This window comes from Quercus lobata, chromosome 8, assembly GCF_001633185.2.
Source record: "Quercus lobata isolate SW786 chromosome 8, ValleyOak3.0 Primary Assembly, whole genome shotgun sequence".
Classification (NCBI taxonomy): Eukaryota; Viridiplantae; Streptophyta; class Magnoliopsida; order Fagales; family Fagaceae; genus Quercus; species Quercus lobata.
This window is the reverse complement of record NC_044911.1, coordinates 50,859,111-50,885,164: the sequence shown is the minus strand read 5'-3', so window position 1 is coordinate 50,885,164 and position 26,054 is coordinate 50,859,111. Positions and strand designations below refer to the sequence as shown.

The following is a 26,054-nucleotide window of genomic DNA, read 5'->3' as shown; positions in this document are numbered from 1 at the left end:
TCCATCCCCAATCAAGGCCTAACAAAACAGTTCGACTAAAAGCCACTTAAACCAAGACTATCTGAGCCGAGCAAAGAGGCAATCGGTGGCAGATTTTAAACTTCAACAACCAATGTTGGCGATCGCCTTCTCCAAAACCTGAGCCACCTGTGAGAGACCGTGCCCCCGGCCCGTTTTTATGATGTGTTGGGCCAAACCCACGTGAATGGGTGGAGTCGTGTTATTGCCTCTCAAAATGGAGGTTCTACTAGTTATATTTTTCCCTTTAGATTAAGGGTTTTACAATGGAGTCGCCACTTATTTAATTATTGGAAAAATAAGAAAACCATGAATGAAAATTCCTCATTTTATTAATTTGAAATTGAATTTACATTGTTCATAGGAAAATTACATGGTTTTGGTCCTAGATACAATCTAAGATAAAGTACATGGCTTTGTTTCCTAGTTACAATCTAAAAATAAAAAATTACACGGATAAGTATTTGATTTACTAACCCTTGATCTAAGCTCGGAGGCTATGTTACAAGATGGGAAGGTGTTAGGCACCCACCTTGCCCGGTGAAACCGGTCTTCTAGACTATGGTGGCCAACATTCATATCACATCATCCAATATGTCAATCAATTTGTATGTTGAATTTAATGTGTGTGCATGTGATAAACCCTAATTCAATTTATTAAGCATGGCATTTGAATTGAAAAATAAACTCTAGTGAATGTGTGTGGATAGTGATAACCTAGATTCAAGGATTTGCAAAAATTACTAAACAAACATGCTTTTCATATTTTTAATGTGGATTTAAGATTAAATCTAGTGATATGCATGAACATGTGATGAACAATTAAGAAAATGTGAAGAACACATAAAAACAATTAAGAATATTCAAACATATTCAAGAGAATTATCATGCTTTAATATTAAATTCTCATCATGACAGTATAAGCAAACAATTAGGGAAGGGGATTATACCTTCATGCAAGATCTATATGATGGAGGAGGGGATTCTTGATGGAGGTCCTAAGGATGGAGGAAAAGAAGAGTTAGGAGAGGGAGAGTGAGTCTCACTCAATACCTTGAGTCTCAGGAAGACCAAGATATGACAAGACTACTCAACTTCACTAGAACTCAAGAGAAGAGAAGAGAGGAGGATTTTTTGTCTCCCTTGGAATGAAGGAGAGAGGGGTTTATATAGTAGTGGTGGAGGAAATATGAATGGAAAGTCATTTAATGAGAGTTGACAAGGAATCATGAACCTAGACCTCATTTTAGCCTTTAGGAAAATCTGGTGCATTAAATGGAAAAATTGGTGGGAGTGAGGAGCAAGCCAAAATTCAGTTTTCCATAGCTGCTGTCATAGTTTATAAAGCCAACTTTGAAAAATCATATCTGCCTCAATTTTGATCAGAATTGTCTCATTCTTGTGCTCAAATTGAAGCTCCGGATGTCTAGTTTCTGGGAAAAATAACCTCATTCATAGATTCAAAATATTCTGAGAGATATCAATGAAATGGTAAGCAGAGGTCATTTGTTAAAAAATAGTTTCAGCACAATTAACATTAATAGGTCCCCAAATTAGCTCCCAATTAACATTAAATGGCTTCAATCACTCCCATTTCAGACTTAATTGGCTCTAAATTTACTCTAATTAAAAGATAATTGCACAAATTACTCATTGAATAATTAATGTTTAACTATCTAGTTAATTAGGTGTATGCAACTCTACCATAAAATGTAGTTTTAACCAATCAAATTATGACACATTATCGATCTCAAATTGATTATATTTATAACCAATTGAAATCAATTATTCATAATCACATATAGTCAGACTCAATTTGTAATAGTGCATCTCAGCCATTAAAACTTGATTTGATGATAACTTTCAATCTAATGGTCCGATTAGGGCTCATGACCAGTCGATTTGATCGTTACAACATCAAGATCATTTTGGTAAAATGAGATTAAGGATCTAATGACCAGAATCAAGATGCATATTTCCAATGTGAAATTACCCTTTTACCCTTCATGTGAGGTTAAATACGGGTTGCAAAATAGGGTGTCAACACCACCTAATTCGACCGACCAAGCCATTGAAAGAAGGTCAAATCTACCCAGATCCATTTAGATCCAATGAAAAAATGGCTATTTTCAGTTAGATTCGGCAAAGATCTGATGGTTTTTGTTCATTTCAGTGAGGATTTATTCGTTTTTGCTCAAATCTAGCTATGAGATGGAGGTTTTCACTTAAATTTAGGACAATGTGGTGGTTTTTGCTTAAATTTGGCAAAGATCCGGTGGTTTTCACTCAAACTATAGGTCGTCGCTAAGCAAAACCTCCACCAACATCTTCATCGACTTTGATTGACCTAACTGTCGTCCACTTAGTATGATCCTACTCAACTCATGGGTTTTTGAAATTGGTAGTGGGTTTTTTAGCAGGAAACCTGATGTCATTGAGTCATTGCGAGTTAGGCTCAAATCCTACCCTAATCGACCTGTGGACACCCCTACATAAGAATGACATATATAGTAAAGAAAGTATTTTTATAGAGTTAAAAATGATAATAAAATCTATCTTTTAATAAAAAATTAATAATAAAAATAAAATAACAAAAATTATATGATAAATGCATATCATATAATGTAAGTTTTTTTATATAAAAAAAAAGGGTAAACTACATGTTTGGTCCCTATCCTTAACACTATATTTTAATTTGGTCCCTAAACTTTCAATTGTGTCAATTTGGTCCCTAACCTTTTTGTGTTGTGTCGATTTAGTTCTTGTCGTTATCTCTTGGATGGAAACTGCTGACGTGGCTATAGGCACAAACTATTTTACAAACGATTGATATGGCACGGTACACATCAGCTTTTTAAAAAATACTAAAATACACATAAAATAATAACAAGTCAGATTTAAAGTATTCATTAGGATTTTAAAAATACTTAAACTAAATTAGAACACCATAACATCTCCACCCAGTTTTCATCGTCGACTTCCCTTCAACCTTTTGCTCTCTGGTGACTACCCACCCACTTGTCTAATGCTTTCTCTGAAACCAAAAGTTCTTTGCTTGGAGAACACATCTACATAAACAAGTACATCAAAATTTGTATCTATCTTTCTTTCATTCTTTTTGTTATTTATGGTTTTTTAAAACTCATGGGTTCTTCTCTAATTTTATACTCATTATAAAATTTTCATCTTTTGGGTATTCTGTGCAGGGGAGACATGCTTTTTTTTTTTTTATAGCTTGGAGTGCAGGTGCTGCACTTTTTAAGTACAATGAAGAAAGTCTTTGCCAAGGCCACTATTGTTGCCATCATCACAAAGGAGTAAGAATAGCAGGTGGGTTTGTGTACTAATAGAATTTGAATGGCTTGACGGGTTGAAAACAAATCAGTGAGGAGAAGGCCTGGTGTCGCTGGAATAGAGAAGGCGTTGCTGGAAGGAGAAGGAATTGCTATAAGGGAGAAGGTGCTGTCGTCCTCATTGTAGGGGGTTTTGGATTTTAGGGAGGCAGGGATTTTGGATTTAATTTACGTTTACCGTTGTTTAATGAAATCAGGAAGCTTTCTTATCAAACAAAAATATTTGATTTGGGTTTAAAAAAAGAAAAATGTGAAGTAATCATGGGTTAGGAACTTTGATCCCAAAAATTACTCACTTATTTATTTATTTATTTAAGATTACTCTAACATGTTAGACTAGGTGGCACTCAAGGTGGCAATAAACAAATTTTTTATTTTGACCGTTGCCACGTCAGCAACTTTCATCCAAAAGATAATGGTGGGAACTAAATTGACACAACATAGAAAGGTTAGGGACCAAATTGACACAATTGAAATGTTAGGGACTAAATTGAAATACGGTGTAAAGGATAGAGACCAAATGTGTAGTTTACCCTAAAAAAAACAAAGATTATAATAAATTACATTCAATTTCAATCATAAAAGCACTTATCTGAAGTCAGAATGTTGAGAGAAGATAGTTGGGTTAACTATTTGCTCAAGAACGTTAGCTTTTTCTCCAAATAATATGAAATTGACATTCCACATTTAATTGAATGTTGTATTGAAAGTTAAGATCGTCACCATGATTATATTACAGTAGACTATTATTATCATTTTGTCATATTCAATGCTACCATAGACTTTCAATCGCAATACCTTGATGGTAAGTTTGGTGAAGGACTAAACAGGTAATGGAATTTTAACACTTCAGTTACCATCTTGTAGAGAAGTACCAACCTTTTGATTTTTCGAAGCAGGAGAAAATCTCAACCCCCCTCCCCACAACTAATGGCCTGTTTGGAAGTTTAAAAAATGAGGGGGAGTAGAGTAGAGGGAGGGAGAGTAATTCAATTACCTTATTTGGAAGTTTTTAAGGAAGGAAGGGGAGGAGTTTGGAGGGGTTTCAACCACCTCTAACCCCTCATTTTTAATTCCCCCAAATTGGAGAGATTTGGAGGGAGAGTAGAGTAGATAAATTATTGACTAGATAAATTTTCCAATTTACCCTTTCTAAATTAATAATAGACCAATGTTACAAGTCCATTTTCAAATAGGGGTAAATTTGTCTATTTCAATCATTGCCTTTCATTTCTATCCTAATTTTTAAAATATCCAAACAAAGGGAAGGGCTAATTACTCCCTTCCCCTTTACTAATTTTAAAAACATCCAAACAAGATGGAGGGGAACTATTCCCCTCTACTCTCCTCCCTTTCTAAACTTCCAAACAGGTAATAAGTAGAGATATAATAGGGGAGAGGAGAGGAGAGGAGAGGTTTGAACTGCAAACATTAGGTATCAGAAAGGATGCTATCATTTCAAATCTAGGAGAAAATCAATTCGAGACTTTAGTTTAATTATAAAAAAAAAAAAATCAAACAATAATTGACTTTTCTTTTTGATAAGTAAGACAATGATCAATATTTCATATTTTCAACCATCAATTGAAAATTTAATAGTTGAGATTGTTCAAACTCTAATGTTCAGAGTACTAATTTTTAACGGTAAAGTCCCTATCAAATTAAAAGTTTCAATATTCCTTTTTTCTTCTATCCCTTTTAATTTCTAGTTAAAGCAAAGAAGCCATCTAATTTAGGTAAGATTCTTGAAAAAACTAGAAATTATAGTATAGTTGTTACATAATATTTGAGTCGATTTTGGGAGGGGCTAATAAATAAAGGCACAATCAACCCAAGTTCAAAATAAAAGGGGGTCAAGCCCACAACTCACTATAGTATCACATCTAGGCTAGTGGTGCATAGCAAATAAATATCATGCAAGAGGTTAAGCTCATAATAAGGACAAAGGGAATTTCTATTAAGTATTGAATAAATTATACAAATAATTCCCTCAAAATGCTACATAACAAAGTGGGGAGATTGAGGGATGTGATGAAGGAGAGAGAAATGACTCTATGTGTACCACCGCACTCACAAACACTATTTATTTAAGATATTGTATATACTCCTGTAAAGTGGTGGGTTATGCTAGTAGTGTTGGGCTGCTTCTTGCTGCACTAAACCCAAGTTTTCTGGATAAAGGAATTGGGACCGGTCTAGCTACAACTCAAGTTGGTCTGGCTTGTGCGCAAACTAAGCCTGGTTTGCCAGGAACGTGCTTGCGGCAGGCAGAACTGTTTTAGACAAGTTGTGGCAGACAGACATAATAATAATAAATATATATATATATATATCTGGCTATTTAGTAGGAAATGACCAAATCATCCCCAAACACAATCACAGTAATAATAATCACTTTTACAGAAAGAAAAGAACAAAACAAAAGGGAACAAATGATAATATGTATGAGTTAATCAGAAGATGAAGAAATCAACTAAAATTTGGTCCGCAGGAGCAAAACCATAGAGGAAAGAACGTTCCTTCTCAACGCAATTAATCTCTTAGGAAAGTCCTGCCGTGAAGATTAACTGCCCTGAGAGAAACGAACCTTAATGGTTTATGCACAGAGGCCCATTTTGGTTTTAACAGAGAGCAAGATTTCGTGAGGGAGAGAGGGAATCAATCTACCGGTGCATGCTTGTCATTCTAATTCTCACTTTATTTTCTTTCTGGTTGTTTTCTTTCTTTCCCTCTCACTTGTTTCTTTTCTATTTTTTGGTATCTCTTTTCGAATTCCTATTTTTTAGTTATGGTTCTCGTTGTTGCTCTGTTTTTTATTCACGGCAAGATCCTCTTTTTATAGTGCCTGCCGTGATCGGATTTTACTGTTTTAACCCTTAATCACCTTTGTCTGGTATGGGTGTACTGACTGACCACCATTGATCCGTCTGTGTGCCACCCCCTCATCACCAGATAAAGAAGAGTATTTTGTTTGTTTGTCTGTTGTGGTATCCTTTCCTGCTACGGTCTGGGTTCTTTCTCTCTCCCTATCTCTCATGGCATGCACCTAGTGGTTTTAACTTAGCTTGCTTTTTTTGAGTAGTAAGTCATCCCAGCAAAACACTTCCCTAAAAGAACCTGAGCCAAAACCTTAAAAATAGATTTTTTCCCTCTCCCCACCACCAAGCCATGCCCTCTGAATCTCTGACCCTCGACCTCACCATACCCTGTATTGGCTGGTCGTGTCTGGGCCTTGCAGGTGCCTTCCTTCCATATATGTCCAAAATCTGCCTGCTGCTTATTCGTCTGTCGTAGTCTGGAGGCTTGCCTGCATAGCCTGCCGTCCATTTTCTTTAACCTTTTATGTGGGCTGCTTTTCGATTTCTCGCTCCTCTTAGGAGCCGGGCCTTATTTGATAATGGGCCTTACATTTCTTTGGCCCACTTCTTGATTGCTCTCATTTCCTACCATATTATTCTGTTATTCCTGCTGTAATGACTTAATCCTGTTGGGCCTCTTTAGGCCAGCCGTTTACTCTTTTCCCTAGTGGCTTGGTATGACCATTGGTTTTCCTACTTATGGGCTCTTGTGTCCCTTTTGTCTTTCTCTTGGGTATCCTTGGCCCACTTGCTTTCTTTGGGCTTCCTTGGCCTTTTTACTAACTTTGCATTCCTATGAGATTTTACTAACTTCATTGGGCTTCCCTGACCCAATTACCTTATTCTTATCCTTGGGGTTTATGAACTTGCCATTAACCCCTTACTTTCTTTGCTTGCATTACTTTGGGCTTGCGGCGGCTCTTTCTCACTTTTCTACATTATATATTGCCCATGGGTATGCTATTTCTCTCTTTCCGGGCTTCTTTAAGCCCACTTGCCTCTTCAAGGCCCATTTATTTTTTTCATGGGCCTGTGATCCATTATTTCTGCCACTTAGGCCTAATGGTTTTGCTATCTGCTTGCCAATTCTTTGCTGCCCTTGTCGTTGGGCTTTTCTTCTTTCTATTTGGATTCTCACAAATGACCCTTAACAACTCCTAATCGGAGTAGTGGATATGAGTGAGAATTAGATAGAATTAATGGAGGGAAGTTGATCCATTCTTGACTCACTCATTGGGATTTATAATGGATTAAGAAAACTTTTAGTATCCATCTCTCCATAAGAAGTTAAGAACTAAGGCTTTTGATTGTTGGATTTTTAGAAAACATATATAGAAACCTTGAGTTTTATTCTTAGTTGGATAATAGGATCAGCTGCTTTAATGATTATTTTGGGCAAACCTTTGACCAATCCCACATTTTGAACTTTGTTGAAGGGAAACAACCTCCTTAGAAACTTGCTAAATTTGTGAGATGTGGTCAAAACTCAAAACGCCTTAGATGCAGCCAACCTATTTGTTTTAGCTTAGGTTAACGATTTTGATTTTATGGCAAATACATTAGCTCTAATCGGTTTTTATTTTTGTGCTTGGGGCCAACTATGGGCCTTTAGCTTATTCAAGTGCTCCAAGCTCACTCTGTGAAGCCCAAGTTCATGAATAAGCCCAAATAAGTCCATTATTTTCCCTCTAAACCACAATCCTTCAATTCTCCATTGAGAATATATGAGCTTGGACCATGTATTAAAATGATATGAGTAGAGAAAATGGCCCATTAATAATTTGGGCTTTGCCTTGTGCGAGCTTGTAGGATATTCCCAAAAATGGCCAGAGCATTAGCAAGCATCATTGAGCTGAGCCTTTGTTCATTCTCATTTTTTAGCAAAACAGACATCAAATTATTGCTTAAATGTAGCTTGGTGGTGGATGAACAAAGCTCAAAAACCAAGCCACGTTCACCCTGTTAGGCAGAAGGATAATCGTGCTGTTTTCACCCTCCCACCATGCCCAGTTCCCTTTTTGATTGAAAATACGATTATATACTAGCAAAAGGGAGGTTACAATCATCAGCTACAAGAGCTATAGCAAGGGCTGCAGCACCCCTGTCCAGCTGCTCAAGATGATGAATTTTCTGGTAAATGCTGAAATGCTTGTGCACTTTTATGATCAGCTAGGTCCATAATAGAAGAAATATAGTTCTGGCATAGACAAGTAGCTGCTTAAAGAAAGGGAAAAAACAAAGAAGAAGAAGAGAAGTAAGGGTGTGCATGGGTCGGATTGAGGGGATTTTTTGACCTAACCCACCATGGTGGGTCAAAAAAAATTTAACCCAACTCACATGGGTTAGGTTGGGTTGAGTTGAACCCATGGGTTTGACAAATTTTATTATTATTATTATATTGAGTAGAAAAAAATATAAATATTAATATATTAAAAAAACCCAAAGATTAGTATCAATGTAATTCTGTAAAGGCAAACAACACTAATGACTAAACAGCAATAGTAATTTATTAGAGTTTGTGTGAACTAATTGATTTTTATATAAGATAAGAAGAACTGATTATTTAAAAAAATTTATTAATTATATAATATATTATATATATATATATATATTAAATATATGGGTGGGTCGGGTTGGGTTTGACGGGTTTGAAATTTTATGACCCAAACCCAACCCAACCCTCTATCAAAAGTTTTTTTAACCCAACCCAACCCACCAAGGCCTAAAATTCAAGTTGGGTTGGGTTGGTTTTGACGGGTTGGTTGCACACTCCTAAAGAGAAGGGATAGATGATCAGCCTATTCTTTCATCCTTTAATGGGTCCTAAACAAATAGAAACACATCCATGGGAAACATAACATGATAGATTCAAAGCTTCCATTATCAGCCGCATATAGATATTTGCTGAACACAACAATATAGAGCATTGTACACCATTGATCATTGAGCAAGTTCAGCTCTACTATACAATATGAGTACATGTTAGAGGGAAAGGGTATTAGTAAAGAGAGTTATAGGTGCAGCAGGTGGCAATGATGGATGAGACACAGATGAGGAGTGCAGGAAGTAAGGTGGAATTCAATAGTTTACTCTCACCCAAATAACCAGACAGTGTTATCGTACCATCTGCAACTACACGAGCCAGTGTCCCTGCTTCTGTGGAAAGTAATCCACCATTGTACGTCCCTCGGGAAAGCCTTGATGACATACAACGAGATAGGAGCGATAAGTTCACACCTGGATTGGTCAATCAAATGAGATTCCAAATCATGTGCAAACTGCAAAAGCATCCTCTAACAAAAGATGCAATTTATGTCACAATTACCAAGCTATAGTCCAGGAAAGGTATGCCCCCAGTAAATGGGATCTAACATTCTTAGCAAAACAAGGAAACATCCGCCCCAAAATTTGATCAATACAAATAACTATAACTGCTGCTTATGATATCATATCAAGGGCAAGGGATCAGCTTTGATTTAAATCTCATTTGGGGCAGTGTGACTCAGACCTAATACAACCCACTTAATTCTTTTCCCTCACAGAACTACAAGTGATTAATTTAGTCAATGAGTAACTTCAGCCTTCAGGCCAAGATTTTAAGTCCATAAATAAATTTTCCAGATAAGCAGGGTTCTAGCTACACAATAAGGGTGATTTGTATCTTATAATGCAAAGTGTAAACAAAACATACAAGCACATAGTCCTTGCACAACTAACTTATGTTTTTTAAATATATAAAGAGCAATAGTTACCTTCAAGGACTTCAGCTGACACAAATGTGATTAGGGCGGAGCCAACATATTGAGGGACAGAGTAAGGGTTGAATATGTGGAAGCTTAGGAGGATTCCAATACACACCATAATTTCAGATGCCAGTAGAACTTGCCTACAATCAGGTCAACCAGAAAAGAGATAGGGGAAGGGAAAAAAGAAGAATGAAGAAATATGTATCAGCTGTGATAAAAGATAAACTAATCTAGACCATAAATATGGAGCTATATTATTTGGATACAATATATTTAAATCATAAGCAGAAGACTAGAACTTCTCATAATATGAAATGAGTAAACTGTAAGAATTATGCTCTAAAGAGCATTGAAGATGTACTTGGGGTTGGCTGAAAATTCATAAAATCATCAAATTTTCTTACCAGTCGGTCCTGACAAATTAGGATCGATGACAACCCTTAGTTATATTTCATATACTTCAACACCCTAAATTACTCAATTTAGGACCATTCAATCACAAAGAAATCCTTGAAGGCAAGATGTGTACTTGGGTAGTGACAATAGGATACAGAATTTCTGTTCTTTTTTCACTTTCTTTTATTTTCCAAGAGAAGGTGAAATCAAATCCAATTCCTTAAGTAAATAAATTTATAATCTTAGAATTTCATTGCTCATTAGATTATAAACCTTGATGCTGTAAGTGTCTTACCTTTCTTCTGTAGATAAATAAGTGTCTCACTGACATTTGCCAATAAAAAATTTCTAGTAGCAAAAGGTAATGCTACAGTCTAAGGTTACCTTACAATATCAAAGCAACAAGGTTTTGAAGTCCTTGCCATGATCTTTTTTTTTGGGGGGGGGGGGGGGGGGGGGGGGGGGTGGGGGTTGTGTTTGTGTGTTTATTTATGATTTTAAGCAATAGGATTTTCTGTAATACAGAAATGGTTGCTTTCATTGGAATCCACTATTCATTTAAGCAGCACATGATTGGGAATTACAATCTAAGGCACAATTATTGGATGACAAATACAGTACAAAGGTGTGACGTGGGGAGGTAGATAAATTGGAATGGAATAAAAAAATCAAGGCTTCCAAGTGAGGAGCTACTGCAAGGCTAAAAGGTATACCTTTCTTCAAAGATGTTGGTCATATATTTTCCAACAATGATGTTTACTGGAAGCACTGTTAGACCAAGACATGCGAGAAAGATTGCCACTCTACTGATTGGCCAAATAAAATAATATCCAGTGATGACACTTGATTCAGCAAGTACAATCTCCATGGCATATTTGAGCATGAAATACACAAACAGTTGAACCTGGAAAGGAAGAGATCATATTAAAGTTTAGTGCTAATATACCTCAGATGAGAGATATATACCAAAATGACATGACACAGATTTGCTACCAGTAAGCATGAAAATTTGAGGAAAGGTACAGAAGAAAGATGCAAAAAAACTTTAGTGAAAAAAGATTGGAGGCTCCACTTTTCACTTATCTGTCCAAAAATCAGCAAAGCTAAAACTTAGAATGACAATAACAAGTTTGTCCTTTAAACTTCGATAAACCTGGATGAATTAATTTCCCCACGAAGTGAAAATGACTGAAGTGTACCACTAATGACAAACTTTATGATCTCTTACTACCAATGTTATATACTTATTTCCATTATTTTCTAGGGATTTCCAAATCTTTTGGTGCCCCAACAAAGTTGAGGCATCTAGAAAATGCTTAATGTGACATAACTCTCCTCCCCTTGATGGAATGATCAGAACTTCAATTATGGGTAGTACTTATATTGTTTCCAAAATATTAGTGCATGAATTTTGATGCAATCATAACAAGTAGCTTTTTAAAGTAATAAAAGTAAAAGATTATCTATTAATAGACCAGGAAAACATATCATATTATTTTCTTTATATAAGAAATTAACAATTCTTTGACTTTGCCTCTCACATGTAAAAATTAAACGGGTATGACTTCTACCACAACATAGAAATTGAGTGCTCACTGCTCATAAATCTTTTTGGATGGCATATACTTTGCACAGATATGGAAAACTACAGGGTGAATATATATATAGAAATCAGGGTTTGAAAGATGTAAATGAAATTTGGCATCAAGGTTTAGATGCATAAAATCAACTTTCTTAATTGCTGTTGGCAGAAATGGAATCACCTAAAAACATAAATTATTTAATATGTAAATGAAATTTGGTATGAACTCTAAACCTTGACTGATGGTGTAAGTAATCTATATGCCACCACAATTGAAGTGACAGGTTTGTGAATTTCCTGAGAATCTTCTTCAGCATCATCACGTTCCTGGTCTTCATCTTCATCTTGTTGCTTAGCTTCTATTTTCATTAGCAATGGTTGTGTATAACCATTCTCTACAGTAACATTTGCTAATTGTCCTAGACAAGACAAAACAATTCATAGAAAAAAATCATGCCTGTAAACATATAATTTTTTTTTTTAAACTTATTACTAACAAAATTTAAGTACTTAGTGATATGAAGCAAATCGACTCTTATAGATGTTATTTTCAAGCAGCTGGGCCCAACCCTACTATTATGGGATAGCTTGCCACCCACTTCCCCTGATGCAGGGAGAGCATTAAAACCAAATTCATTTAAGATTTTGTTACATAGTTGATGTTAAGTTGTTAACTGAGCCAGATGATATGATGCTTTGCCTTGAAAAGATTCATTGTAGGACTAGAGATCGAAAGTAAACAAAGTGGATCAGAACACAATAGGCAGTTAGTTGATCCCTTCCAGAATCAACTCGTACTAAACATGAGGGATTGGCATCTAAAGGACATGAGTGCACTTGATGAATAGAACTCATGCACCAAGCCTTTTTTTTTTTTTTTTTTGGGATTGATAAGAATAATTTTATTGAAAAGAGACTCCTTGGTGGAAAAAAGAAAAAAGAAAAAAAAGTAGCCTAAATAATTACAATTGAGAAAATCTCTACATGTGAATCGACTCTACAAAGGATTGAATAGAGTTACTATATGTGAGATCCAATACAAAGGACCACTCATAGAAAGTGCTAATGAATGATGCTTGCAATTGAGTTGACATGCATTCCACATCCTCAAAAGTACGTTGATTTCTTTCCCTCCATATAGTCCACATCAAGCATGAAGGAATGAGATTCCAGATATTAGGTCCCCTACTCCGCCACCCCTATAATAAATCAAAAACTTTCTCTGGTAAAACCTACTGAATCCCAAACAACTTGAATATGAAACTCCATAACCCAAAAACTACACTACAATGTAACAAAAGGTGCTCCACAGTCTCTCCACTACAACGATGCATTAAACACAAACTCACTAATGAGTAACCCTTCTTGACTAGGTTCTCACAAGTGAGAATATTCCCCCAAGCCACTATCCATACAAAAAAGGAAACTCTTCAAGGAGCCTTGACCCTCCACATGGCTTTCCAAGGGAAATACATAGAAGATGAGTCCTGTAATGTCTTGTACAAAGATCGCACAGTGAAATCCCCATTACTCTTTAACTTCCATCTCATTCTCCCCTTTAATGGGAATATGGGATTCTAATAGAAGGAAAAATGAAGCCACCCCATCAATCTCCCAATCATTAAAGTTTCTCATGAATTCCACACGCAACTCCTCCTCCTGTCCCTCCAATAATGATGCCACTCAAGCGTTCTTATCCATAGCAGTTTCAAATAATGTAGGAAACATCAACATCAAAAGTTGATCCCCACGCCAACAATCATGCCAGAATCGAATTAGACTACCCAAGCCCATGTCAAACTGAGTGTACTGTTAGGTAGATGGAACAAAAAAGCGTAATAATTTTACACTCCTTTCATCCCAATCAAAATGTCTTACTTTATTTTCTAGGAATTCCTAAAATATGTGTCTACTTTCTAGTGAAATTTCATAATTCTTCAATTTCCTAAATTCCCCTTACCTTTTGATAAAAAGCGAACAAGATTTCTTATTAAAAATCATGCCACCCCAAAGATAAAGTAATGCACATTTTAGAAAAACTCTATATCTAACCTTTTATTTATTAATAATCATGTAATTTCATACCAAATAATATCAAGTGGGATGGAGGGAATGTATAATTATAATTGGCTGTTGCTCAAATGATACTAAAGTGACAGACAGTGTATGATAAAGGCAGAAAGGTTCATCACTAGTAATTCAAGAGATAAGGGAGACTGTAGGTTAAGAAAAGTACTAGGTATATACTGAGTTGTTAAGATCAAGAAAGAAATAGAAAACCATTATAATTAGCCAAAATGAACAATCTTGTTGACGTACCCGCATTAGCTTCGTTCGGCACAAGATTTTCTTTAGTTTCACAATGGGGCTCTCTAAATGAAATCCATAACCACAATAAGTAGACAAGCCATGCAAGAGCCATAAGCCAACCAGGTAAAGTTTCTTCATTGAAGGTGAGTTTGTAAATCTTAAATTTTGTCTGAAGTAAACAAGCAAGAGCAGGACCACACGCCATTCCAAGTGCACTTGCGCTAACAAAACCTGCAGAAGCCTGCATTCGCAATTTCAATGGTACACAATCACTGATATAGCGCCGGTTAACAGCTCTTGCAGAACCTAACCTGAAATGTATAGCATGACCCCATTGGTTAATAAAATGAAACCAAGTGCATGCTTTTGAAAAGGACAAGAAAGAAGTAGTATCCATGATAATAAGCACCAAGATGCATGTACAAACTATTCAAACTACTTTAATTAAAACTTCGGAGTGACACAAAAATTTGGGACAGCAATTGGGTGTTATAACCCCCAGAAGCAGCAGTAATAAATAGCAAGAAAGCAGCATTGTTATACGAAGTTCCAATATCAACAATATGGTATTTCTAGGCAACTTGTCATCCCACTATCACTTGAAAGTCTGCTCAAGATCTAAATACCTTCAAAGTGTACCACATTAATTTGCTAAGGAGTATGATATCTGTTACTTTCTTTTTATATGATAAAAATGTGAAAATAAGGAACAAGAGGCAGAGCAAGAACCACAACCTGATTTTAACTAGTTGTATTTGCAATTAAGGAATCATATTCTCTACTGTTTGTGATACTAAAGGATGAAATAAATTTAAGGGTTTGAATTTTGTAATGTATAGAGGCTCCAATATTTAAAACTAAACAACATATGCTCATCTCCTGTGGAGCCCAAAAGCGCCCTTATTCATCTTCATTGTTACCCCTAGAAAAATCTACCTTATTTTGTTCCAGTAAAATGTATTCTTTTCAAACTTGATTACTTATATATATTAGTTTGAATGAGGTTTTGGTCACGTACACACTCAAGTCCAGAAAATATAAATCCAGTTGAAATTTAAGTTTTCTTTTTCAATTATTCACATGAAAGAATAAAGAATATGCCTAAACCACTTGTAAAAGCAAACTTTTTACTAACATTGAGTATGACATGCAACAACAATTAGCTTACTTATTAATCAAATGTAAGTTTCACTACTCAAGTAATGAGAGTAATAAAAAAATTGCTTACCCACAGAACAGGCGACCGATCAGAAGAACGGATATTGAATTAAGATCATAAGCCAGTGCATATAATGTATTTCCCACAAAAAGGATGATGCTACTAAACACAAGTGGTCTCAAGTATGATCTATTAGACCATGCACTAAAGTAAACGGAAGAAAACACCTGAGCAACAGCCATAGACCCAATCACAACACCACAGACAGTTGCTGCAGCTCCAAGGCTCAAGGAGTAGTCGTCTGCTGTTGGGACTATGATATATGTGTTGACCATGTACAGAAATGTGTTTGCCAAGTTCAAGAGAAGTGACATAAAATGATATCTTTGTTCAAAACACTCATCTTCAGATGGAGTTGGTAATTCCTCCTCCATAATAAATGCATGTCTTCCCAAGAAGTGAAGGAAATTTGTTGAGTTTGATAACCTGTCTACAGCTGATTTAATAGAATCAATGACAGGATCCTGCAAAACCAGTAAAAAGGCAACTAGCATCATATGCTGCAGTCATTTTTCAGAATATGTTAAAATAATATGACTGCATCCACAAACAATGTTTTGTGGTGAAAAATCAAGTTGAATACCTAACAAAGTTTGAAACATACAACAATACCTCTAAAGTTTCAATACTAAATACTTCATATTTTTACTTCACCTTTTTATCAATTTTAAATGTGTTGCATAATCTAAATTTTTATTGAGTTATGTAGACATGTGATCACATCATCAACTTGAGTCGGGTTTTTTTTCTTTCCATATTAACTTCTCCTTCTAGATTTATTAAGATATTTGGGTATATAAGGATTTGGGATAAAATGATTGGACTTTAGCTCCTATCACAAAAATATCAAATGAAGTCTAACCTCCCAAGAAGGTTTCAAGTTATGGAAAGTGGATTTGGAATCACTCCTTTTCACCTACCCACTTCTTCACAAGACTAAAACGTGCATGGAAAACATGAAAAATGATTATGCTTTTTAAACCCTAGTTAGAGTAATGGTTAAGTGATTAAATTCACTACATCCTGTTAGTTTAAACTTTTGGAATAAATGGACCTAGAGCAGGCAGTCCTGAGTATATGTTGATTAGTGTCTTGCTTAAATAATTAGCTCTCAGAAAAGATTTCTCTTCTATTAATGCTTTTTAAAGATGTAAGACATCCCAGCAATGAAAAGGAATTATAACCAGCACATGCCTTTTGAATTTCAACAGAAACTTCATAAACACTTCAGAAAATAAACCATGACGTTGCAAAAGACAAACATAGTAACACTGCATATAATCTTGAATGGAGATGAGAGAAAACCGGGTGGGAAAAAGCAGGTTGATCATATATTGAAATATAGTTCCCCTGATTGTTTTGAAGGTCTTGAAGGTCTGCGAGATTGTGAGATATGGCTCCAACAACAGCACCGAAACCCTGCAATTCATTTACTAGCTGATAATGCTTCCATTCACACATAGAGACAGTAGAAGTTAATCTATGCCTTAAAAGAGCTATCAACAAACATGAAAAGAACTCAAAGCCAAAACTATGAAGGAAACCAAGAAAAAATTTCCAGGGCATTATTCAAAATTAAGATATTGTACTAAAAATAACAACATTTATTCTAAATTGGTCAACTTACCACATGCTTAAAAACTTGTCGCAACTGGGAGTAAGGATGATTTGCACGAGTTTTGACATAGTAGTCAGTGAACTTACAGCCAAACCTCTTATCAAACTTTTTCAATATCTTACGTATACCAATAGCATTCATCTCAACAAAAAAGAGAAGCCTCAAAAGTTCTTGTCCAACTGCTCTATATGCTTCTTGCAATTCAGATATTCTTGATCCATCTGACTGTTGTATAAGAGCATGGTGCTGCTCTCCAAGATTGGATAACCTGGTAGCAAGCAGTCCTTGTTTTTCCAGCAGGAACAGGACAATTTTTTCAATCTGAAATCCAAAAACAATCGAAGATGACATAAATTTGGTAATCAGTTTTAACAAATGAGTATAGGACCTGCATTATCCATGAATCTTTATGGATTTTCTTTGTTAAAAAGAGAAGTTCCCTCTCTCTCTCTCTCTCTCTCTCTCTCACATGTGTGCGCACACAAATCATGCAAAGCATCTACAAACCCATTCATCATCATAATTCACAACTACACAATATATTAGCATGAACTTTCTTAGGAAAACTATGCAAATATTCTTTATATTCAAAATGAGGGAATCAAGATAAAATTTTGAGTCAAGTATGCTATCCCAAGGAACATGTTGCTGATGGGATACACTGAAATCTCAGCCTCTAATTGTAGGAAAATTAAGTCAGTTTAAAACAATTGCATGAATTGTACTTTTAGAAGACCACAAATTGAGATCAACTGTATGGCACAAAGTGAAAAACATGAATTATTCCCTATCCAAGTGTGACCCTGCATCTGCTCATGGATTTTTGAACCTCACTTTGCAGCATTCATGTAAATGGGGTGCTATTCATAATTCATGCAAGGTAAAAGTTACCTGATAATCTAGCAGTCTTGAGAAGTCCTTCAGAACAAAATGGTGATTTTGTGTTCCAACCTCAATTTGTTCTGTGTATCGCTTGACATTTTTCTTCATTAATTTATAATTAATGTAGTATCTGAATAGAATTGAATCAAATTATAAGAAAACTTGATAAGATTCAAATAATAGCATGGAGATAGGGGAAAAAGGATTCATTTGTGGAATAATTATTTACTTGTAACGAGTGACATAACAATTTGCTAATGGTCATAGAAATTGATGCACATGAATGTCTTCATTATACTGGATTTTAAAGCAGTTCTGAAGGATTGGGTTCATTCAAATAACCATTACATTTCCAACCTTCTTTTTGTATTATATATCAAGAATCACGTGAAGTATGACACTCAATTAAACAATTTAGAATACCAGAAACTAAGAATTACCTAGTCAAGTCAAGTCAACAAAGGGAATTGTTCCTCTATTTTTCGTGGAGCAAAATAATATTTTCTTTAAAAGCAGGCAACAAACATTAGTGGCTTCAAATACATGTGTTCCACATATTAACACTAAATTAAAGTAGTGGAAACAACTTCCTCTTTTGAAAAAAAATCTCAAGATTAACATAGAATATAACATATCTTGGAAATGTTTCCAATAAGCAGGATAGGACCGCCATCAGAGGTTCATAATCAACTTGTTTCAAGGCCCTTGATAGAATGAGGGTTTTAATTAAAAAAAAAAAAAAAAAAAAAAAAAAAAAAAAAAAACCTCCCAGACAATCACCCACCCACATCAAATGAATTTCTAGTCTTGCAACTTTAACAAAGCTCAATTGACAAACTATATCTTAGAAATCCAAGCTTGTCTATATGGATTTTATCTTTTCCTTTGTTGGTTTATAATATTATTTACCAAGGGCATTATCAATGGCATGGGGGAGGGGTACTGAGCACTCATGGGACTTCTGGCTTTATCAATTGCTCCCTAGTGCTGAGATTTTTAGCATCCCCCCCACCCTTGATTTTTACACTCTCCCTTTATCTTTTCATGCTAAACCATTTTTGTTTGTTCCTCATAATTCAAAGATGGTCCTCTTAGACACTATAACCACTAATAAGATCTTTTGAGATTATATACTTCATTATAACCAATATTATGCCATTAATGTGACTTATCATTCTCTAAAATTAAATCCACTATATGTAAATATGTAATGCTTATCAATTTCACACTAGTGCACTACATTACATATATATGAATAACGAATCAAACTTGTGACCTGCCTCTTCTAGCCAAATGATGTTTAGACAGGTTATTAGCCATAACAATTCTCATATAAAACTTGGGCCCCTTTGGGGAAACTTTCTGGCTCCGCCAACATATTTATTATCTGCTTTACATTGCATTTACTTAGTCTAGTGAAAGAAAAGCTGGTTATCACAGAATATATAATATCCTATAAAATAAGATATAGTCCAAAATTTATAAGAAATATATCGACTGCGACATAATATGACTGGGAAATGAAAAAGAATTAGGCAATAAAAAAATTTACAAAGAAACTTGAACGAATGTAAAACAAACTTGTCAATAGATCAAAATCATGATTAGAGCAAGTATTAAAACTAAGGTAGCAGTTCTGTTAAAAAGAAAACATATTCAGCGAGGCAATGGACTACAGCCAAACAAAATGTATTGCCTACTGGAATTCACTCATTTGTCCAACACGAGGCATGACCAAAACCTAATTCTTAGCAAACAGCATTTAGACCTTAAACATTGGCTGAAAGTAACTAAAACATACCCCTGCCATTCTTGAATTTGTGACTCTCTCAGCTTCTTTCCAAAGGCAACCATCTCCCAGGAAAAGGATTAATAAGCTGTAATAGAGTATAATCAACACAAAAGACACTGATGACTTAAAAATAATGCAACACAATTTTATGGACACGTTTCTCAAGGGTGAAGCCTAATATATATATATGTCAAAGTAGTAAATGGAAACCTGCAATGTTCATTTCCTTTCTACTTAAATGCTAATGATCTACTTGCCTTACTCACTGATACACATCAACTGGGATTGCTACCAATAAGCATATTCTTTCTGCGTACTCTTTATCACTAATATTTCTAATATAATGGACTTGATTTCTGTTCAAAACCATATATAGAAAGTGAATACATACAGATTAATTGATAATTAGTGAGTACATGTAGAAAGTGAATACGATAAGGGGAACCAAAAAAAAAAAAAAAAAAAAAAAAACCACAACAACAACAACAAAGGAAAAACTTTAAAATATAAATAATCCAAATGAAGCTACTAATCAAATCAAATCTTTTGAATCTATATCTTTTTCCTATAAAAAAAAAAAATCAAATCTTTTTCTTTTTTGTATTGTATTGTAACCTCTTTTCTCTTCACTATAATTCTCAAAATTCCTTTGACTTTCTCTCACATTTCTTTATTTTTGGTATTCACTAAGTTAAAAATGCTCCTTCGACTGCCCATTTTGTGAGTGTGTGAGATTCAGAGATATAAAAAATAAAAAATAAAAACTCTGTATTAGTTATTAACTTATTATTTTATCTTATTTTCTAATTTTTATTTAAGGAAATGAAAGAAAAGGATAAGTGAAATATGAAGCTTACATAAAGCACACACCCAGATATCAACAACACAACCAAATTGAAAACAAAACCTTAACATTAACAATGCTGAAAAAAGAACCACAATAAGCTCTAAGAATGCTTAAAAAACAAAAACCCAGAAATAATTGGCTTATAAAGAGAGAGTAGAATCACTAACAAAATCCAGAGGTGGAAAACCCACTTCTTCTTCTACATGTTGATAATTTTTTAAGTAGTGACTCAGACCAATATGTGTCTCAAAGACTGAACTTTCGGATTGGGTATGCTAACTTGCTAAGCACTCAGAGAGACAGAGAGAGATAGTGGGTGTGTGAGTGAGAGAGTGAGAGAAAGAAAACAGTAACTCGCGCGAAACTAGTTGAAATGGTTGGGAAAACCAAATTACGAGAACGGGTATATAGGCATGGAATCATTGACACGTCCAACGTTTGCATTGTATAATATGTTACAGTGTTACACGCGACAAATCCTACCGTTAAGAGAATCTTTGTTTTTTCATTAAGTCTGTTTCCCATGCGAAATGGAATTTAATAATAGTAAATCTAAACACATAACCAATATCATGTCCAATTTCACAGCTTAAATTGTGAAATTGAGTGTAAGAATAGTTGCGTCAGTCATTTGGCTATTTCTAGAGTTCGGTGTTCGTGTTTGCACACTTTTTATATTAAAGAAACATGTTAGCAATTAGAATGTACAATACACCATATATATATATATATAGGAAGATATATTAGAATTGGGAAGTGTGGCATCTATAAAATATAAATATGCAAAAGGTAAATTACGCCAATTTCCTTTAGATTTTACACATGTCATTCTTCTAATTTATACCTCCGAAAAACATTTATAGGAAATGCCATTCCCCTTGAATTTTGTATAAGTAGTAAATACAACAAATAAGCTCATACTATTGACTTTTGTAATGGAAAATTCTATTTTCTAAAAGATATACCTAAACAATAAATGAAAAGCCACCTTTACCTTTTGTATAAATGAAAAAAAAAAAAAATCAAACAAAGAGTAGTAGGAATCTTTTTTAAAAACAGAATATTTTATGAGGGGTAATTATGATGTGAGATAGCATGAATTTAGAGTGTCATTTCGTGAAACCTAAGGAGCAAGGTTGTCAAAATCAGGATCCTACGTAGGATCACAGGAGGTAGATATGATTGTGAATCGTAGGATATCATGGATCATAAAATCTACCTATTTTCAAATTTGAATAAAAAAACACATTGATAGTGATTTTGTATATTAAATAATCACGTAAATTATGAATCTTCCATAAAAAAAAAAATAAAGATTTTGATCCTATGATGTAATTTGCATGTCCTACATCGCTACGTCTATACTAATGAAACAAATATATTTAAGTTTTAACGTAATGTATTTATAAAATTTCAATGAATGTTTAATTAGAAACCAACCAAGTACCAAAATACTAGCACACTTTTTCCTTCAACAGCAGCTCTTGAACCTTCATTGTCACCTAACATTGATAACAAAATGATACAATAGTGATCACACATGTAACTTAAAAAAAAAAAAAAAAAAAAATCTATAAAGGAAGGCATTAGAATTGTTACTTCATTATCTTTATCAAAATCTGTACCATCATCTTCTGGTTGACACCCTTTGCTAACCACTCATCATCTAAAGACAAGTTCTTCAAACCAATTTCTTCTTTCCACTTGATGGTTTAGGTATTTTCTCTTTTATCTTTAAGTTTTACAAAACAAATACCTCTTTTTTTTTCTTTTTTTTTGGATTAAACAATTTTCTCCTTTTTGAGTGTACTTAAAGTTGTACCAATTTTAATAAAGAATTCTCAGCTGAGGGATAATATACCAAAGCCATTTAGTCTTACTATTCCAAATGTACTTCAATTACTTTCACAACTTGAAGAGCTATATGTTAAGCTCAATATTCTTATAGTAAAAATTTTCAATTCAAGTAAGTCATCTCCATATGAGTCCCACCACTTCGTTGATACATTTATGAAGTACAATGTCTTAGTCTTGAGATTACAAATTACAACTTATAAAGATGAAAAAAAAAAAAAAAACTGATTTTTTCGTTTTGGTAAGATCCCATACGATCCTATACGATCGTACACGATTCTACAATTTTTATGATTCTTGTGCGATTCTAAATGTTTAGGTGAGGTGGAATCGTAAAATTATGTGATCCTATGATCTAGATCGCGATTTTGATAACAATGCTAAGGACTATTGGTGTAATTTATCCTATATGCAAAGAATACTCAATTTGAAAGAGCAATGCTAGAGACAACTTTTTTTTAAAAACTTTCTAAGATAAAAGGTTGTAATTAGAGTACCATTACTTTTATTATGCACCATTTACAATATGTCATGCTAATAGTAGTAAAATATCTAGTGTCCACGAAGTCTACACTTATTGAATGTGAAAGAAATTTTTTATTTTTTAGAAGCCAATGAGAAAGAAAGTTTAAAGACAGAGAGCATTAATTTTTTAAAACAATAAGTTTAGAGACATACATTTTACTACAACTCTTTTCACAACTTGATGAAGTGATTAATTGTGAATAGTAGACAATCACTTCTACATGGACCAACTACTTTTTTTTTTTAATGGGACCAACCACTTTTTTTTTTTCACCATTCACAATCAGCTACTTTAATAAATTGTGGCAAAAATTATGTTCATAAACTTATCTTAAAAAAAAAAAGAAAAAAATTAAGAAGAACTATTTGTTTCTCACAAAATCTATGGTATTAATGATAAACTAAGGAGTTATAAGGTCATTTCAATAAACTTAAATTTGGTGTAATTTACCAGTAATTTACCATTTATTTATTTATTTTTTTGAATCCATATATGTGTTTGGTATTATGTCATTTAAAATTTTATTGTATAACATAAGGAATATAACTAATTTTAAATGACACAGATCAAAATAATACATCAGCAAGTAAAAGTTCCTAAATTCGTAGAGTTATAAATTGAAACATAAGTTTTGATGCTTGCATAGCCATCATTTTCTAATTATAAAAGAAGGTATGAAATAAATCATATTCATCTCTCAAAAAAATAAAATAAATATTTCATATCAAAAATTTATCACAAGTAATATATGTCTTTTTAAAAAAAAAAATCCCTCGTTCTCTATCCATATATTAATCATGGATATCAAGTTTGAATCAAAAGAGAATCTTTCTTGTGTTACTCAGAAATTAATCCAGTTTCTGCGAAGTATAGTATATACAAAGTTCTGGCCCTACTATACCTTATCCAAATTTACATATATTGGCAGAATTTCTGGATAAATTTAAGAGAGGAGAAACTCCCTTTAGAGTATAGTATTACAACGTTCTGGCCCTACCTTATCCAAATTTATATAAAGTTTGAATTGCATATGCATTGATTAATGGGGTGGATTTCCAGCCATTCCCACTTACTAGAGGAGTGGCAAATCAAAATTGATGAAAAACTAGTTCAAGATGAAAGGAAATTAAGCTGCTATAGTACCTGGAACAAACTAACACAATGGAGCCAAAAGTTTCTTCAACTTACGTAGCTTAACCTCTTAAAAAGTCTACTTGAGAACTGCTTAAGAGATTAATTGAAACTAATTAAGGTTCTAATCTTCATAAAGTTGAGGTAATCTTAGCCCAAAAAAAAGCCTGAGGTGATTCAGGTGACTAAAACTTGAGAAAATTGAGTGAAAATTTCAATTGCAATGAAAAAATAAAAAATAAGTACTATATATATAGTGCTGACTCAAAAGGCATTAATCTCATATCGAGATGATAATAGTTACATAAGAAACCTAAGCTTGTGAGAATGGCATGCTGCAGATATCTTAATTTCATGAATGCTACTAATTAAATAAAGTTGAAGTATATATTTACCTTACGTACTTCAAGAGGCAAAACTTACATGCGCATGCAAAGGCAGTGGATAGCAGTACCACTCTGAAGTCTGAACTCTCTGTTTATGAACGCAAAGTTCACTAAGTTTTTAACGGTTGGTTCAATAAATACCCAATTTGCTGTGAATATTCAAGCAGAGAGAGAGAGAGAGAGAGAGAGAGAGAGTTTCAATGACTGTAGGTTCACATAGATATTGTAGGCTCATAAATATAAAACAAGGATTTTCCACCCAATACATAAATAGCTAATTAATTAATGAATAAAATGGTTACTTGCCAACCCCAAGAAAAAAAAAAAAAAAAACTACAATTTATTCAAGTATTCCAACTCAACTATATATGGTACAAACAACCATGATTTTGTAATCGAAATCTCAATCTTCACATGCACTAGTAATGGTGTCGGGGGCTCGAGGTACTTGTTTGTTTGTGCGGTCTTTTCCTTCTTCTTTGCTCCATCATAAATAATCAAGCATTTTTATATCTACAAAGAAAAAACTTCAATAATTAAAAAAAGCAAGAACTCAAATATATATATATATATACATATATATATATATATATATATAATAGAAAATTCAACAAAAGGAAATGTCTACTCATTTATATATACACCCAAATTTTTGGTGTATGTATATTTTTTATTATAAATAATTACAATATACTATTAACTTATCAATTTGAATTATTTTCCCTCTAAACACCGTGCATTTTACACATGGAGAGATGTTGATTTCAACTGCTGCATGACTTTTTCTATTTCAAATATGTGCAAGTGTGGTGTGAAATAGGCTTTGCTCTGCAACAAATATACGGAGTTCACATGTGAAGCTAAAAGCAAAGTATTTTTATTTATTTATGGAAATTAACTAAAAGCAAATTATTATAACAACAACTAATATATATGGCTGCATGGGAACCTATATTTGTATTGCAACGTATTTTGGACGTCAATGTCACATTAGAGAGTGCCTCTTAATTAACTACGGACAAGAATCATTGAGAGGTCAATTTAGTGGCATATTCGCATATGCTTATTGTCCTGTCTTCTGTATACATTCACAAGTTCATTTTTTATGCGGCCCCATTTAGAATATTCTCAGGAGATTCTTCTCAAAATTTTCACTCAAATTCTTTTCTTTTTCTTCTCAAATTTTCTCCCTCTTTCTTCTCGATTTTTTCTTTACTGTGTGAGGGTCTCTTATTTTGCCATGTGGGTGTGGGTGTGGGTGTGGTGGGTCATCGGTAGTTGCGGTTCCAGAAATTTTGTTTAGAGGGGCTATTAAAAAGTTAAAAAAAAAAAAAAAAATTGAATATATCCAGTTACGACAAAAAAAAAAAAAAAAAAAAAATAATACATGAAATTTTACAATTTCTTTTTACAAGTATTCAAATTTTAAATTGTTATATGATAATTCATTATAAGTATCTATTGCCAATATGGGTAGTTATGAGTCTATAATCATTTTATTTTGTTAAGTTTATCTAACATTTTTATTTTTATGCA

At 33.8% G+C, this 26,054-nt stretch overlaps 1 protein-coding gene across 6 annotated transcripts; it reads right to left on the bottom strand.

Annotated features, from left to right (window-relative positions):
• Nucleotides 1–9,089: 9,089 nt before the first annotated feature.
• On the bottom strand, nt 9,090–25,037 carry LOC115957301 (SPX domain-containing membrane protein At4g22990-like). 6 transcript variants are annotated; one of them, XM_031075521.1, is made up of 12 exons: nt 24,528–25,037; nt 22,062–22,123; nt 19,784–19,859; nt 17,992–18,112; nt 17,110–17,421; nt 16,788–16,901; nt 15,492–15,946; nt 14,273–14,574; nt 12,188–12,372; nt 11,085–11,275; nt 9,982–10,115; nt 9,090–9,466 (listed from the first exon to the last, which is right to left on the bottom strand). In XM_031075521.1, the coding sequence occupies exons 3-12, from the start codon at nt 19,834–19,836 to the stop codon at nt 9,228–9,230; spliced, it is 2,106 nt and encodes a 701-aa protein (XP_030931381.1). In that variant the 5' UTR covers nt 19,837–19,859; nt 22,062–22,123; nt 24,528–25,037; the 3' UTR covers nt 9,090–9,227. The 6 variants fall into 6 exon arrangements, with proteins under 6 accessions (XP_030931381.1, XP_030931380.1, XP_030931383.1 ...); XM_031075520.1 differs by lacking the exon at nt 22,062–22,123 and adding an exon at nt 19,985–20,130; XM_031075523.1 differs by lacking the exons at nt 22,062–22,123; nt 24,528–25,037 and adding exons at nt 19,985–20,130; nt 20,789–21,836.
• Nucleotides 25,038–26,054: the final 1,017 nt, after the last annotated feature.